We start from the raw sequence: 14615 nt of genomic DNA, 5'->3' as shown, positions 1-14615 counted from the left end.
TAAGATCAAGGATAATTATTGAAGTTATCCCAATGCAAAATTAATATTAGCAGAGGGAAAGAAATCATAGGTGTAAAGTCAATAGATTTTGAGTCTTAGTCACAGAGTTTTTCAACAACATTAATGATTTCCATATATGTGTATGTGAATTTTTTTAATGTGGTCTGCAGAACTATTGTAGGAGACACTTGACTGGAAAATGCAGTTACTTTCCTTACAGGTAGCCAATGAGATTCAAATTTATCGCTTACTATAAAGAAAGCAATTGTGCTGCACCTTTTGCAATCTCACGTCATTCCAGGGCACTTTACAGCTAATGGGATAGCTTTTAAGTGTATTAACTTTTATAAGAAAGGAAGAAGTCAATTTCTACGCAACAAGCTGTCAAAAACAGTTGCAAGATCATGAAATCTGGGGTTTCTTACGGTGTGATGCATAAGGTTACATGGAAATCTCAGTGATCATCCAGTATAAGATCAACACGCAGGTCAAACCTACAGTTTACTAACACTAAAATGATATGGTTGAACAATAAACTGCTAAGATTTATTATTTGTGTATAAACTATTTGAGCTTTCAATGCAAGAACTGATAAAAGGCATTCTTTTGTGGAAAAGTGCATTTGAAATAACCACAGTATTAAAGAAAGTTAAGTGACTATAGTTTTAATTTTGATATAAAGTGGCAGAAATAGTCTTCCTTAGAAAAATGGTACTTTTACTTATTTACATTTTTACATCAGATTTTCTGGCACAATTGACAACCTATTTACATCAAATGCTGTAGCAGTAAACACTTTGAACATTCAAAATCCATTCCAATTGTAATTTCTACACATCTACAATGGAAAAGAAAAAAAACGCATATTACAGTTTTAAAGACAACCTTGGCAAATATTACAGTTAGAGTTCATATAAAGATCAAAACAAATGTAAATACAGACTTCGATAGCAGATATGTTTGAAATCTACACTGCCACAAAGTAATAATTAGTGTTTTCTCATCTAATGAAGGAATAGGCAGGAATCAAATTACTTTAGTACCAATAATCAAACAGAATATCATTGTGAATGTTTAGCAAGGCAAAATGTGTGTCCAATGCTTTCACGTCCAAGTTACACATAAATGTTAATTGGATGAGCATGACATATATTTTATGACTGAGGACAACATGCACACAGCCAAAGAACATTTCAGACCTAAACTTTTGGATACTAAGTTGAATTCACTCTGTTTAGCAAAATATACATCTTATAATTATTTATGCTCTGTCCTTGCCAAATATCTCACTGAATCACTTTGTGTAACTTCCTCTCTAGTGCAATCTAAAATATGTCACTTGCATGACTATGACCCACATCAAATTTCAAGGTAACATAAGATCTCTTCATTTCAAGAGAAAAAATTAGGGGGCACAATTAGAACAGAGAACAGTTACAAACTGAAAAAAAGGACATGGACATTAAAACAATAATATGTTTTGGATTATGTTGAGTTACAGCTTAATTTCCTTGACTAAGAAAACCAATTTTGCAAACCAGGGACTGAATTAGTGCCAGCCACCATTGTACCTGAATTAAACATGCTGTGTGTGGCAATGGGATTTCCACAATATCATGTTACTTCTTGAACCTTAGAAATCATTCTATGCTAAATAAGGCAATAACCAATGGGAAATAATAATAAAACCAATCAATATTTTTCTGCTAAATATATATTGAAATCTACTACTGTGACTTATCTATAAAGTGGAAGATCCAGCATTAATGGGCGCGGATAGGGATGAGAAACTACTAATTGGATTGTGCAGTAGAAATGTACGATACTTCGTACATTTTTAGCTGCGCTAATTACCATAGAGTGGGTTTTATTTGATTGGTTATGTAAATGATGGTTTATAATTTTAGTAACCATTTTTCACATTCATTGCTATAATACAGTTATAGAAAGATCAAGCTTGTTGCAATTTACAGCTGAAATATTACTTATGCCTTTATATAAAAAGTGTTCAGGTAATGGCAAAATAATCAAGCTTTTGAAAGGTCTTTCCTTATTTTTGCATGAGAACCAATTTACACATATTGTGGTACAAAGCCAAACTTTTCTTGAGTAATCTGGCAACTGTTCAAGATATTCTTAAGTAATGTCAGCTGTTTTTCTACATGAGATTATTCTATTACAAAAGAATATCATTAAAAAGCAGAGATTTTATTTTTTGAAAAACAGCAGTTTCTAAAGGAAAACGAATGACTCGGTCACTAGTTCAAGAGACTGAGACTTGGATAATTCCTATCATGAAATTATATTCATTGAGGAAAAAATAAAAACTATTTTAATACGTTATTATATGTGAGGCAGGTTTCATGGTAATGTCAAATGTTTAGTGATCATAATATGAGACTATTCCTTCTGTAACAAGTTTAAAGTGTCATAATTCCTGAACAATTGGTAGTATTCTTTTCATGCACAAGACATTATCAAATGATTCTCTATATATGCCTGTAGCCTGCATGTTAAAAAGATTGGCGTGCTGCAATTTCTAGCAATGATTCAGTTTACAAGGAAGGTTGCTAAAATGGAATGGAGGAAGTTTCATGGAGCTTACTACTTTGTTTTGCAACATAACTTGCATTATTGTTGGAAATTATATTGTGTGATGAGTGGGAAGCAGTATTATATTAAAAAGCATGATAGCATTGTTAAAATTGTATTCTCTCTCCTTTTTAACACCTTTCTCACAAGTCTGGTGTCAGAGAAAAGAAATCGGGAATGTACTAGAATTAAATTTGAATCTTTAATAGAGCTTTAAAATTCTCATATCAATGATGATATTATCTTTCAGTGTAAACACATGAACTGCTTTCTAGGGAAGATACTATTCACTGAGTAATGACTCTCTCAGCAGTGATCACTCAATGTGGCCACTCAGCGGTTTCACTAAGCGGGAGTGATTAAGATCATTAAAACCAGTATTGCAAGAAACTGCTAAAACCTCTGTTAGCAATCACTGAGATTACTATATTCCTAAAAATCACAGAATATCATTTAATTTTTTTCTAATTTATTTTTTTTTCTGTGCTAAGTTTAAGAGACCTTAATGTGATTTCCAGTGAATTAATTTTGCTCCTAAATTAAGACATCCACATTCAAGTAACATTTCCTGGGTTTGCTGGCAGGTTGGAAATTAATTACCTGGCATCCTGTGGTAAAATAACATTTCTATTGAAGTCAAATCTAATCAATTGACTGTTGTATTCCTGTATATACCACTAGTAATTGAAAATACTTTCCTAATACATTTTATTTTGATAAACATTTTGCTGAGATGTTCCTTTGAGATAATTAACATAGAGACCTCAGAGTAAAACTTGGTATTTTGGAATGAAATGGGGAAGGGATAACTTTCAGAGATACTATTTATGCTGAAATCATCTTTTTTATGTTACGTTATTCACATGATATTGTGAAAAACATCATAAAACAACATACAGGTACCTTTAAGCCTTAAATGGATATATTCAATGGCCGAATGATATTTTTCCCTAAATTAAGCATATCACTGGTACTCAAAGTCATAAATTCCAGCCCTTTCAGCATACAAAATGCCCATAGTGTGCTGGTAGTTATGGAAGTTTTTATTCAAAGCCGTGGGCATATTTCACTTATCAAGCAGCAAAGTTCAGCACTGTTAAAAATCTAGAGTTAACTGAAGATACTTACATATACTATTTTTAATAATTATATGCTCTTTTCTATAATGGTGACATTCTAATGTTTGTTGCCCTTAGGGGCATATTTTATACCCCCATTGCCATATTAAAAATAATCAGTTCAAGTTTACATGATAAATATACAATACAATGGGAATATACTGCAAAGAGATGGACTATCAGATTTGCTCACAATTCATGTCTATCAAATCTGGGGAAGAGTTAAAGAATTCAGTTGAAGTGAATCCCCAAGCTAACAGCATATAAATTACATTTTGCAGCTACCCGAATTTATTAAAATCTATAATGCAAAATCCCTGAACGTTCATGCCATGCATTTTATTAGCAAATTTCTGTTGCTCCTCAGCAGTTAATCTTTTCACTGCTGGTCCATAACTTCTTCAAGTGAACAGACTTGAGTAAGCAACAAAGGCTGGAAAAAATTACTAGGTGGAACAATAGAAAACAAGTCTCAAAATATTACGATTGTAGCACTGTTACACAATGTGATGACTGCTATAGTGTTGTAGGAATATTATGCTTAACATTGGAATCCTCATAGTACTCTATTCAATTGATGTTCATAAAGGGCTTTTCCCGAGGATACATTCACACAGTTGAGAAGGTTGGCCATACAAGATGAGCTATGCACTCTGGATTTTGATTACTTTCTAAGGAAAAGAAATTATGACTCTACCAGAGGACCCATTTGTTCTCAGAATCTCTAAAGTATGCTATTAGCTGCTTTAGCTCAGGGTTTCACTTTGGGAAACAGTTGAATTGAAACATTTCAGCAGTTACAGAACTGGATTACATATAATAGCATAGTTGCCAACTCCCTACATTTACACAGTAATATTGAGCTTGTCGTCTATTTCTTGCTTACTTTACATAACCAGTGTTCTCCTAAGATTCAATGGCCTGCCTAGTGTGGTCTGTTACAGATTAATGCACCGTAAAAGGGAGACAATAATTCCACTAGGTCATTTTATGGAGTCTTCATTTGCAGCAAAGCTAACCAGTTGGTATGATCATCAACATGTATCTCTTTTCTGTTGCTCCTTTGCCATCAGATAGTAGGAAAGGCCAGTCAGCCCTATCTATCAGAAAATAGGAGAAAGAAGACAATGTTAGCAACGACTGTCTGGCAAAGCTGCCCCTTAATGTCTCCTAAGTTCCTACTTCAAAATGTTGGCAACTATGTACATCATTAGCTACAGCAAATGAATAGCTTAAATGAAGAATTAGACAAACAAATGAAGAGTCAAACATCTGATTCAATACTAGGCATTTTTTTGTAGACACGTCTATTGCTGGAAGAATTCAAAACCCTGGGAGTACAGTAAATACTATTTCTGCTTGATACATAAGGCATAATATGTTCTGAAATGTACATATCGTTAGGAACTCGTCCATCTCGGGAGCAGTAAGATGCTGTCGACTTAATGGATGATCTAAAGTGATTATCGTAGCATGCCTTTGATGCAGCGGACTGTTTATATATGTCGGAAGAACTTCGCCCATGGACCAGATGCTGATCTTCACGGAAGGAGTGCCAGAATGGATTCTCGGAGACATGGTCTGGATACAATGACTTACTCCGCTTGCTCTCTTCCAGGTGGTGGTCAAAAACGGAAACCTTCGTGCTAAAGAGTTTCTCGGGTTTAATACTGAATACGTGCGCATAAGGGTCATCCTGAAATCTGTCCTTTTCTTTCAGGCTCACGCTCCGGGCAGGTCTTCCGAGATCCACTTCCTTCGGCTTTTCAAGGATATTGTCGAAGGAGTGCTGCCTGCTAATTCTGAGTCTGTTTACCCTCTGCATGTTTGAGACGTCAGAAGGAGCCCAATGATGGGCAAAGGATTCTTCGGGGCACATGGGGCTTACTGGCTCTTGTAACATGTGATCTTCACTAATGTCATACAAGTTTGCTGTGTGTACACAGGCATCGCATCTGTTATAGGGAGACCTGACCGAATAGTGTGTGGTGTAATTAGGCAGCTTGGAAAGGCAGCTTCGGCAGTGTACAGTGGGCTGCTTGTACCTATCACTGTACTCTACCGGGGAAATATTTTTCTCCTTCAAGCTGTAATGCTTATTGTACAGGCTGTATTTGTTTTCAGCATTGTCCTCATTATGCTGAGGAGTCCTATTTAGGTGCAGAACTGCTTCCTGCTTCCTGTAGTTCTCATTCTGATTGTGATACACTGGGGGGTAGTCCAAGTCTTCAGGAATTGGCATGCTTTCCCGGTAATGATGGTGATCTGAGTGATAATTAGACTCTCTGTCAGAATCAATAGTGTACACTTTCTCACGATGGTGCTGATACCCTTCTTTGGCCTTAAGATAAGAGAGCTCGATCTCGCTGCAGTCTCGCGGGTACTTGGCCATCATGGACTTCTTTTTGAAGGGTTCCTTATACTTATGATGCTTTTGATTGTTATCAGGGTCCTTGTGGGAAGTAGTACGGCTAGAACAGTCCGACATATCAGAATGGCCAACTTCTTCTGGTAGGTACCTTTGATTTTTAACAGGTTGCTTGGGCTCCACGTTGACATTTTCCACCGTCGATCCCTGGTTCTGTCGCAAGGTTTCCACGGACTTTTTCCACAACTGCCTAGGCCTGGAGTTAAGTTTTGGAGTTTCCGAGCTCACGGTAACCTCCACGGTGTTTGGATTTGCTTCGTTTAGAGTCAATGGGTGCTGCCCTTGGAGGATATAATTGTTTCGGTTGTCTTTCTGTCGGCTTACATTGAGGGCTAACATTTCACTGGTGTTGTCGTTGAAGCCTGTCTCCTTGGGTTGATAGGGCCTGTTGTCAGAATACAAGAAATTCCCCTTTTGGTCAACCACGTCAAGGAGCAAAGACCCTCTCTGAATGAAATTGGAAGTTCTTTTAGGAGAGTTTGCTCTTGAAGCATTAAGGTTTGATATATTGGCCATTGGCTTTGCTGTGTTAAACAGCCTCAGAATGTTTGTTTGAGGGCTGTTTAAATCCAGGTTTGGAGACTTCTTCTTTTCCTCATTGGGCACACCATGTATACAGCTCCAGATTCCCTGTAAAACAAAATGGAGCGAAGAATTAGCATAGCCAGTGTGAACGCATCAAGCTAAATGTTCTCAGATTTTCTCAGACCAACAAGACTAGAGCCAAAGAATCTAATAACCATTTTTAAGGTGTTGATAACTATACTTACACCATTGTACAATATTTTGTACACACAATGTGTACACAATTACGCCTCACTCAATTATGTACACTGGAACCAGAATTAAAACATAGTTAAATAATAATATTCAGATGTGAACTGTTTATCATTTAAAATAATGATTGAGTGGGCTAACTTTGTAACCTCACTTGGAAAGAAGGAATAACTCTGAAAGCTGACTGCTTTTCCACTAGAGGGAGCAGGGGAATTACAGAGAATTCATAACGTAGAAAACAGAAAAGTTGCATCTGGTGCTGCTATATTATCATGGCTGATATATTATCCGTCTCAACCCCAATCTTCTGCCTTCTCCCCATAACCTTTGACGTCCCTACTAATCAAGAACCTACCAACCCCTACTTTAAATATACCCGGTGACTTGACCTCTACAGCCGTCTGTGGCAATGAATTCCACAGATTCACTACTTTCTGCCTAAGGAAATTCCTCCTCACCTCTATACTAAATGGACATCCCTCTATTCTCAGGCTGTGCCCTCTGGTCCTAGATTCCTCCACTACAGGAAACATCATCCCCACATCCACTCTATATGGGTCTTTCAATATTCACTAGCTTTCAATGGGTCCCCCCCCCATCACCCGCGAGACAGATTTGCATAGCTTGCATACCAAACTGCAAGGAAATGACTGACAACTGGCCCATATGCTTTGTGTTATGTCTTTGTGATTCAACTCATTGGCTTTTTTTTAGTTGTTCTACTGTAAGTGGTGAGAAAGCATCTGCTCACATTCTCTGAAGATTTATTGCAGGCCATTCCCATGTTAAAGAGGGGATGTGTCCCTAGAAAAGTGCCTTTAATGGAAGCCCACTTTTTCCATTGAATCCTATGCTATAAGCAGATACCTATCCCTAAGGGATGCTTTTCACTCACATTAGGAAATTTTATCGCCAGTGAGAAAAAATGACAACCACTGTTATTTTACAACTGAGGCCAACCAACATTCGGGGGATGTACAAAGCTTGTAAAGACAACTCAGCTTGCCAATTTTCATTTTTCGTCACTCAATACTCTGGGCAATAAGATTTGGGCATAAGTCACAGCCGAACTGCTGCCTTGCCATGTGCTCTCCAATCAGAGGACACAAACAGAGTGTAGCACTGCCATGCTCTTCGCCTGCGAGGCAATTTCTCCAATATGTATGGCTCTGGATTAGAGAAGGCAGGGATTTGAGGATCAGCGTTCAAGGGAGAAAGGTGGTGTAATACCATAAGACCATCAGACCATAAGCCTTAGGAGCAGATTTAGGCCATTTGGCCCATCGAGTCTGCTCCACCATTTCATCATGGCTGATCCATTTTCCCTCTCAGCCCCAATCTCCTGCCTTTCCCCCATATTCCTTCATGCCCCGACCAATCAAGAATCTATTAATCTCTGTCTTAAATATACATAAAGACTTGGTCTCCACAGCTGCCTGTGGCCACGAATTCCACAGATGCACTACTCTCTAGCCAAAGAAATTCCTCCTCATCTCCATTCTAGAAGGATGCCCATCTATTCAAAGGCTCTCTCCTACCACGGGAAACATCCTCTCCACGTCAACTCTATCAAGGCCTTTTATTATTCGATAGGTTTCAATGAGGTCAACCCTCATTCTCCTGAATTCCAGTGAATACAGGCCCAGAGTCATCAAGTGCTCTTCATATGACAAGTCATTTTATCCTGGAATCATTTTTGAGAACCTCCTTTGAAACCGCTCTTGTTTCAGCACATCCTTTCTGGAATAAGGGACCCAAAACTGCTCATAATATTCTAAGTGAGACCTCACCAGTGCTTTATAAAGTCTCAAATTTACATCCTTCGTTTTGTATTACAGTCCTCTTCAAATGAATGCTAGCATTGCATTTGCCTTCCTCACCACAGACTCAACCTGCAAATTAAACTTAAGGGAATCCTGCACAAGGACTCCCTAAAACTATTGTGCCTCAATTTTTTTTGTATTTGCACTCTATTTATAAAATAGTCAACCCTTTCATTTCTTCCACCAAAGTACATGAACATACACTTCGTGACACTGTATTCCATACAGCATTACTTTGCCAATTCTCCTAATCTAAGTCCTTCTGTATCCTCTCTGCTTCCTCAGACCTATCTGCCCCTCTACATATTTATTATTTATGGTGCAACTGTAATGAAAACCAATTTCCCCCAGGATCAATAAAGTATGACTATGACTATATCTTCATATCGTCTGCAAACTTTGCAAAAAAGCCATCAACTCCATCACCCAAATCATTGACATATAACGTAAAAAATCCGTCCCAACACAGACCCCTGTAGAACACCACTTGTCACCGCCAGCCAACCAGAAAATGCTCCCTTTATTCCTAGTTTTCTTCCTGCCAATCAGCCACTACTTTGTCCATGCTAGAAACTTTCCTGTAATACCAGGGGCTCATAGCTTATGAAGCAGCCTCATGTGTGACATCTTGTCAAAGGCCTTCTGAAAATCCAAATACACAACATCAGCCGAATCTCCTTTGTCTATCCAGCTTGTTATTTCTTCAAAGAATTCCAACAGATTTCTCAAGCAAGAATTTCCCTAGAGAAAACTATGCCTATTACAGCCTATTTTATCATATGCCTCCAAGTATCTCGAAACCTCATCCTTAAGAATCAACTCCAACATCTTCCCAACCACTGAGGTCAGACTAACCACCCTATAATTTTCTTTCCCCTGTCTCTCTCCCTTCTTGAAGAGTGGAATGACATTTGCAATTTTCCAGTCTTCCGGAACCATTCCAGAATCTTGTGATTCTTGAAGGATTCTTACTGATGCCTCCACGATCTCTTCAGCCACCTCTTTCAAAACCCTGGGGTGTACACCATCTGGTCCGGTGACTTATCTACCTTCAGACCTTTCAGTTTCTCACGAACCTTCTCTCTAGTAATGGTAACTACACACACTTCATGACGCTGAACACTTGGAACTTCCACCACACTGCCAATGTCTTCCACAGTGAAGACTGATACAATATTCTGTTCTTACCCCATTTTCTTGTCCTCATTACTACCTCTCCAGTGGTCCGATATCCATCTTTACCTTCTTAATCAGTTTTTTAGTTGTCTTCTGTTAGTATTTAAAAGCTTCCCAATCCTCTAACTTCCCACTAATTTTTGCTCTATTATATGCCCTCTCTTTGGCTTTTATGTCGGCTTTGACTTCTCTTGTCAGCTACGGTTGTGTCAGTTTGCTTTTAGAATGCTCCTTCCTCTTCGGGATGTATGTAACCTGTGCCTTCTGAATTGCTTCCAGAAACTTCAGCCATTGCTGCTGTGCCATCGTCCCCGTCAGTGTTCTTTTCCAATCAATTCTGGCCAAATTCTCTCTAATGCCTCTGTAATTTACTTCACTCTACTGTAATACTGACACATCTGACTTTAGCTTCTCCATCTCAAATTTCAGGGTGAAGTTGATCATATTAAGTTCACTTTAACTGAAGGGTTCTTTTACCTTAAACTTTCTATTCAATTCCGGTTCATTGCACAACACCCAATCCAGAATAGCTAATCTCCTCATGGACTCAACCATGAGCTGCTCTAAAAAGCCGTCTCGTAGGCATTCTAGAAATTCGCCATTTTGGAATCCCGCACTAACTTGATTTTCCCAATCTATCTGCATATTGAAATCCCCCATGAATAATGTTACTTGTAACATTTCGCTGTTGGCATGCATTTTTATATTCCATTGTAACTTGTAGTCCACATCCTTACTACTGTTTGGGAGACTCTATATAACTCCCATCAGGGTCTTTCTGCCCTTGCAGTTTCTTTGCTCTGTCCACAATAATTCAGCACCTTCATATCTATGTCATCTCTTTCTAATAATTTAATTTCAGATTTTACTAACAGAGCCATGTCACCTCCTCTGCCTTCCTGCTTATCCTTTTGATACAGTGTTAATCCTTGGAATTAAGCTCCCATCTATAATCTTCTTTCAGCCATGATTCAATGATGTCTCCAACGTCATGGAGTGTAGAGCGAGCTCAGGGGAGGAATGGGTTAAGCTGCAGTGACTTTGTGGAAGTGGAGTAAATGTTGGAGGACTGCATTATAGTGCTACCTATGGCCTCTGTGGTTCCCTGCAGTGCATTAGAGAAAATCCCAATTAGTAAATTCCATAGGGGTGTTGTTCAATTATCTGAACACCCATCACATATCTGATGCACCAAGGGTTGCAAACTCTGCCAGCTCCATCATAAGCTCTAGCCTCCCCAGGGTCAAGAACATCTTTGAAAGGTGATGCCTCAGAATGGCAGCATCTATCATTAAGGACCCCCATCACCCAGGTTATACTCTTTTCTTATTACTACGATCGGAAAGGAGGTACAGGAGCCTGAAGGCATGCACTCAACATTTTAACTTCATTCCCTCTGCCATCAGATTTCAAAGCAGACAATGATCTGATCCATGAACATTACCTCACAATGGGATTTGCACTAATTTATTTTAATACATATTTCTTATTGTAATGTACAGTATTTTTGCATTGCATTGCACTGTACAGCTGCCACAAAACATATTTCATGACATATTTCATGATAATTCAATAATACTAAACCTGATTCTGATTCACCTACTGCATATTCCCGAACACATCTCCCTCATAAAGGAAAATGCCACTGCAAGACCCTTTGTGAATAACACTTGCTCGTCAAAGATGTAAAAGCATATGATGATTTCAGCAACAGTTAAGTTTATCAAGTGTAGAGAATCAATGAGCATGAAATTAGGAAGATTTTGTACCTTCCTTTGCTGTTACCATATGATTATAATGAGCTTGATGCCCTGAAAAGGCAGCATCCTTATTAAGGCCCCCATCACCCAAGTTATGCCTTGTTCTCACTGCTACCATCAGGAAGGTGATACAGAGGGCTAAAGTCACACACTCAATGATTCAGGAACAGCATCTTCCTCTTTGCCATCCAATTTCTGAATGGACATTGAACCCAAGACCACTACCTCATAGCTTTTTTTATTTTGTATCTTTGTACTACTTATTTAATGTAACAGTTATTTTTTATATATTGTATATATAATATAAAATGTGGACACGTGGCCAAGTGGTTAAGGCATTGGACTAGCGACCTGAAGGTCGTGAGTTCGAGCCCCAGCCGAGGCAACGTGTTGTGTCCTTGAGCAAGGCACTTAATCACACATTGCTCTGTGATGACACTGGTGCCAAGCTGTATGGGTCCTAATGCCCTTCCCTTGGACAACATTGGTGTCGTGGAGAGGGGAGACTTGCAGCATAGGCAACTGCTGGTCTTCCATACAACCTTGCCCAGGCCTGCGTCCTGGAGAGTGAAGACTTTCCAGGCGCAGATCTCGCAAGACTAACGGATGCCTTAATATATAAAAATATTAGTATATTATACAGTATAATTTACAGTTACTGTTCTATAGATTTGCTAAGTACGCTCACAGAAAAAGAATCTCAGGTTTGTATGTGGTGACATGCATGTACTCTGATATTAAATTTTACTCTGAAGTTTGAATAGTATACTATATATAATATATAGAGTACTTACTGTATTTCATGTTTTTTTCTCTATTATTATGTACTGCTGCTGCAATGTCAATGAAGTCTCATGACATATGCTGGTGATATTAAACCTGATTCTGACTCAGATGCACCAGATCAGCTTGATTTGACTAAAACTGTCTTGGTAAGCCATCAAACAGGTATTGTGAAAAGTAACGTCATCATGACAGTACAGGAGAGGTGCTGTCATTGTATGGGTATTAGGACAGATGATATCATCGTACAGATAGGGGGAGAAAGCACTAGCTAAAGAAAAAAAATTGTGCATTCTGAGGAATTTGAAGACCTAGTCAGCCACTTTGCTCATGGTGCTAAATCCTATTGATTTATATCAATACTGATTCTTGCCAGCTTTTAAACTCTGGCAGCACATCAATAAATGGCTTAGGATGGCAAAAGAGCAAACTTCATTTGATTCTGAAATGGCAGTGCCTAGGTATTTACTAACAGGCAGTCAGATCACCACAATGTATAGATGATGGCATAAGCACTGAGGAATTGTGCAGCTATCCACAACTCTCTATGATGCTAGATCTGAGGTCATTCCTGAGTAGGGGTTATTTCAAGCCATTACACAACTCAGAATAAGCACTTCAGCCCTTCAAGTTGTGCCACCCAGCAACCACCAATTTAATCCCAGCCTGATTACTGGATAACGTACAATTCATTTAATTTATTTTGTTTGTTTTTTGCTGCCATTTGGAGTTGTCGCGATAAATGTAGAGCTAATATGCTTCAAGCAGCTGATGAACAATGATATTCATATTGCATATTAACAGATGTGTAATCACTATAATTTTGCAAGTGATAATCAACTTGGCATGAATTATAGACATTACATCTGTAGTGAAATCCCTAGAGAGCTAGCACACTTGGTAGGTTTCTAGATTGAGATTTAGATTTCGAGATACAGCATGGTAACAGGCCCAACTGCCCAGTTATACCCATATGACCAATTAACCAACTGACCCATCCATTGTTGTAATGTGGGAGGAAACCAGAGCACCTGGAGGAAACCCACATGGTCACAAGGAGAATATATAAACTCTTTACAGGCAGTGGCAGGAATTGAACCCCTGATGCTGGCACTGTGTTAGCATTATGCTAACCCATCGCTTCTGCATCACTCCTTTCATTCCACTTTGGCTTTCCATTACCATACATATTCTTGCCTTTAATAACTAGTAGAATAGATACAATCACTATTGTCTAAATTTAACAAGTTCCAGCACTGCATGATAGGTCAGCATAAAGAATGCCCACTAGCTAACTTTATAATTCCAACATGAATCAGATCCATACAGATGTGGGAAGCAGTGCAATACAAAATGAAGATCTCACTATATGTTGGAGCATAGATTAGCCATACCTGTATGAGCCAGTTTGATAATTATTCTTGATAATGTGAGGGTGAAATAGCACATACTGACATTGATTTAACAGCAGGAATTTAGGTTATGAAGAGCAATTGTCACAGGTTAACTTCTTGAGAAAAGTAGGTGAATTTGGGTTTAAAACAAATATAAAATACGCAAGATTATGAAAGAACAAAACTGACTATCTTGTTGACCAAGGCAAAAATGAATGTTGCAAAATTAAGACCATGGGAATAAGGTGGAGAGTTCAGGTAAAGCTCTGTACCAAAGCCCCAGATCTCATTGCTATTATAGAATTTATAAAAAATGATAAAATATATTACTGGAAAATGAATGATGTTTGTCTATCCCTATAAATTCATGAATTCAAGTGGAACGGTTTATTCCATCCCTGTAAAGACATTTGGGATATATCAAAGGTAAATTAATTGCAAATTGTTGTCAAGATAGAATATTGTGTGCATACATGTAGAGCAATGTTAATGATGCTGTAACAGCATTCTGCAGTAAAGAGTTTAGCCCATAATGATTTTTTTGTATGCAACTCTAAGCTTGAGATATCCTGAGATTATGGAAGTGCAATATACACTTAGAGACCACGTTCTCCACCTGCTCATTAATGCAAATATCTAACCAGCCAATCATGTGGTAGCAACTCAATGCAGAGATGGTTCAGTGTTTGTTCAAACCAAACATCAGAGTGTGAAAGAAATGTGACCTAAGTGATATGACTGTGAAATAATTGTTGGTGCCAGAT

The 14615-nt window shown here is 38.3% G+C and overlaps 1 protein-coding gene across 3 annotated transcripts in view; it reads right to left on the bottom strand.

Moving 5' to 3' along the window:
* Positions 1-663: 663 nt before the first annotated feature.
* grin2aa (glutamate receptor, ionotropic, N-methyl D-aspartate 2A, a) overlaps positions 664-14615 on the bottom strand; it is a 315483-nt gene continuing 301531 nt past the window's right edge. Inside the window, exons 13-14 of one of the 3 annotated variants that reach the window (XM_063059218.1) lie at positions 5105-6768; positions 664-4810 (exon numbers count right to left, since the gene is read on the bottom strand). In XM_063059218.1, the coding sequence (XP_062915288.1) occupies positions 4807-4810; positions 5105-6768 (1668 nt within the window). In that variant the 3' untranslated portion in view covers positions 664-4806. Of the gene's footprint in view, positions 4811-4932; positions 6769-14615 lie in introns of those variants that run through there. The other 2 variants (XM_063059219.1, XM_063059217.1) reach the window with 2 other exon arrangements.

Source organism: Mobula hypostoma, chromosome 9 (genome assembly GCF_963921235.1).
Source record: "Mobula hypostoma chromosome 9, sMobHyp1.1, whole genome shotgun sequence".
In the NCBI taxonomy this organism is placed as follows: Eukaryota; Metazoa; Chordata; class Chondrichthyes; order Myliobatiformes; family Myliobatidae; genus Mobula; species Mobula hypostoma.
This window is presented reverse-complemented; position numbering and strand designations above follow the sequence as displayed.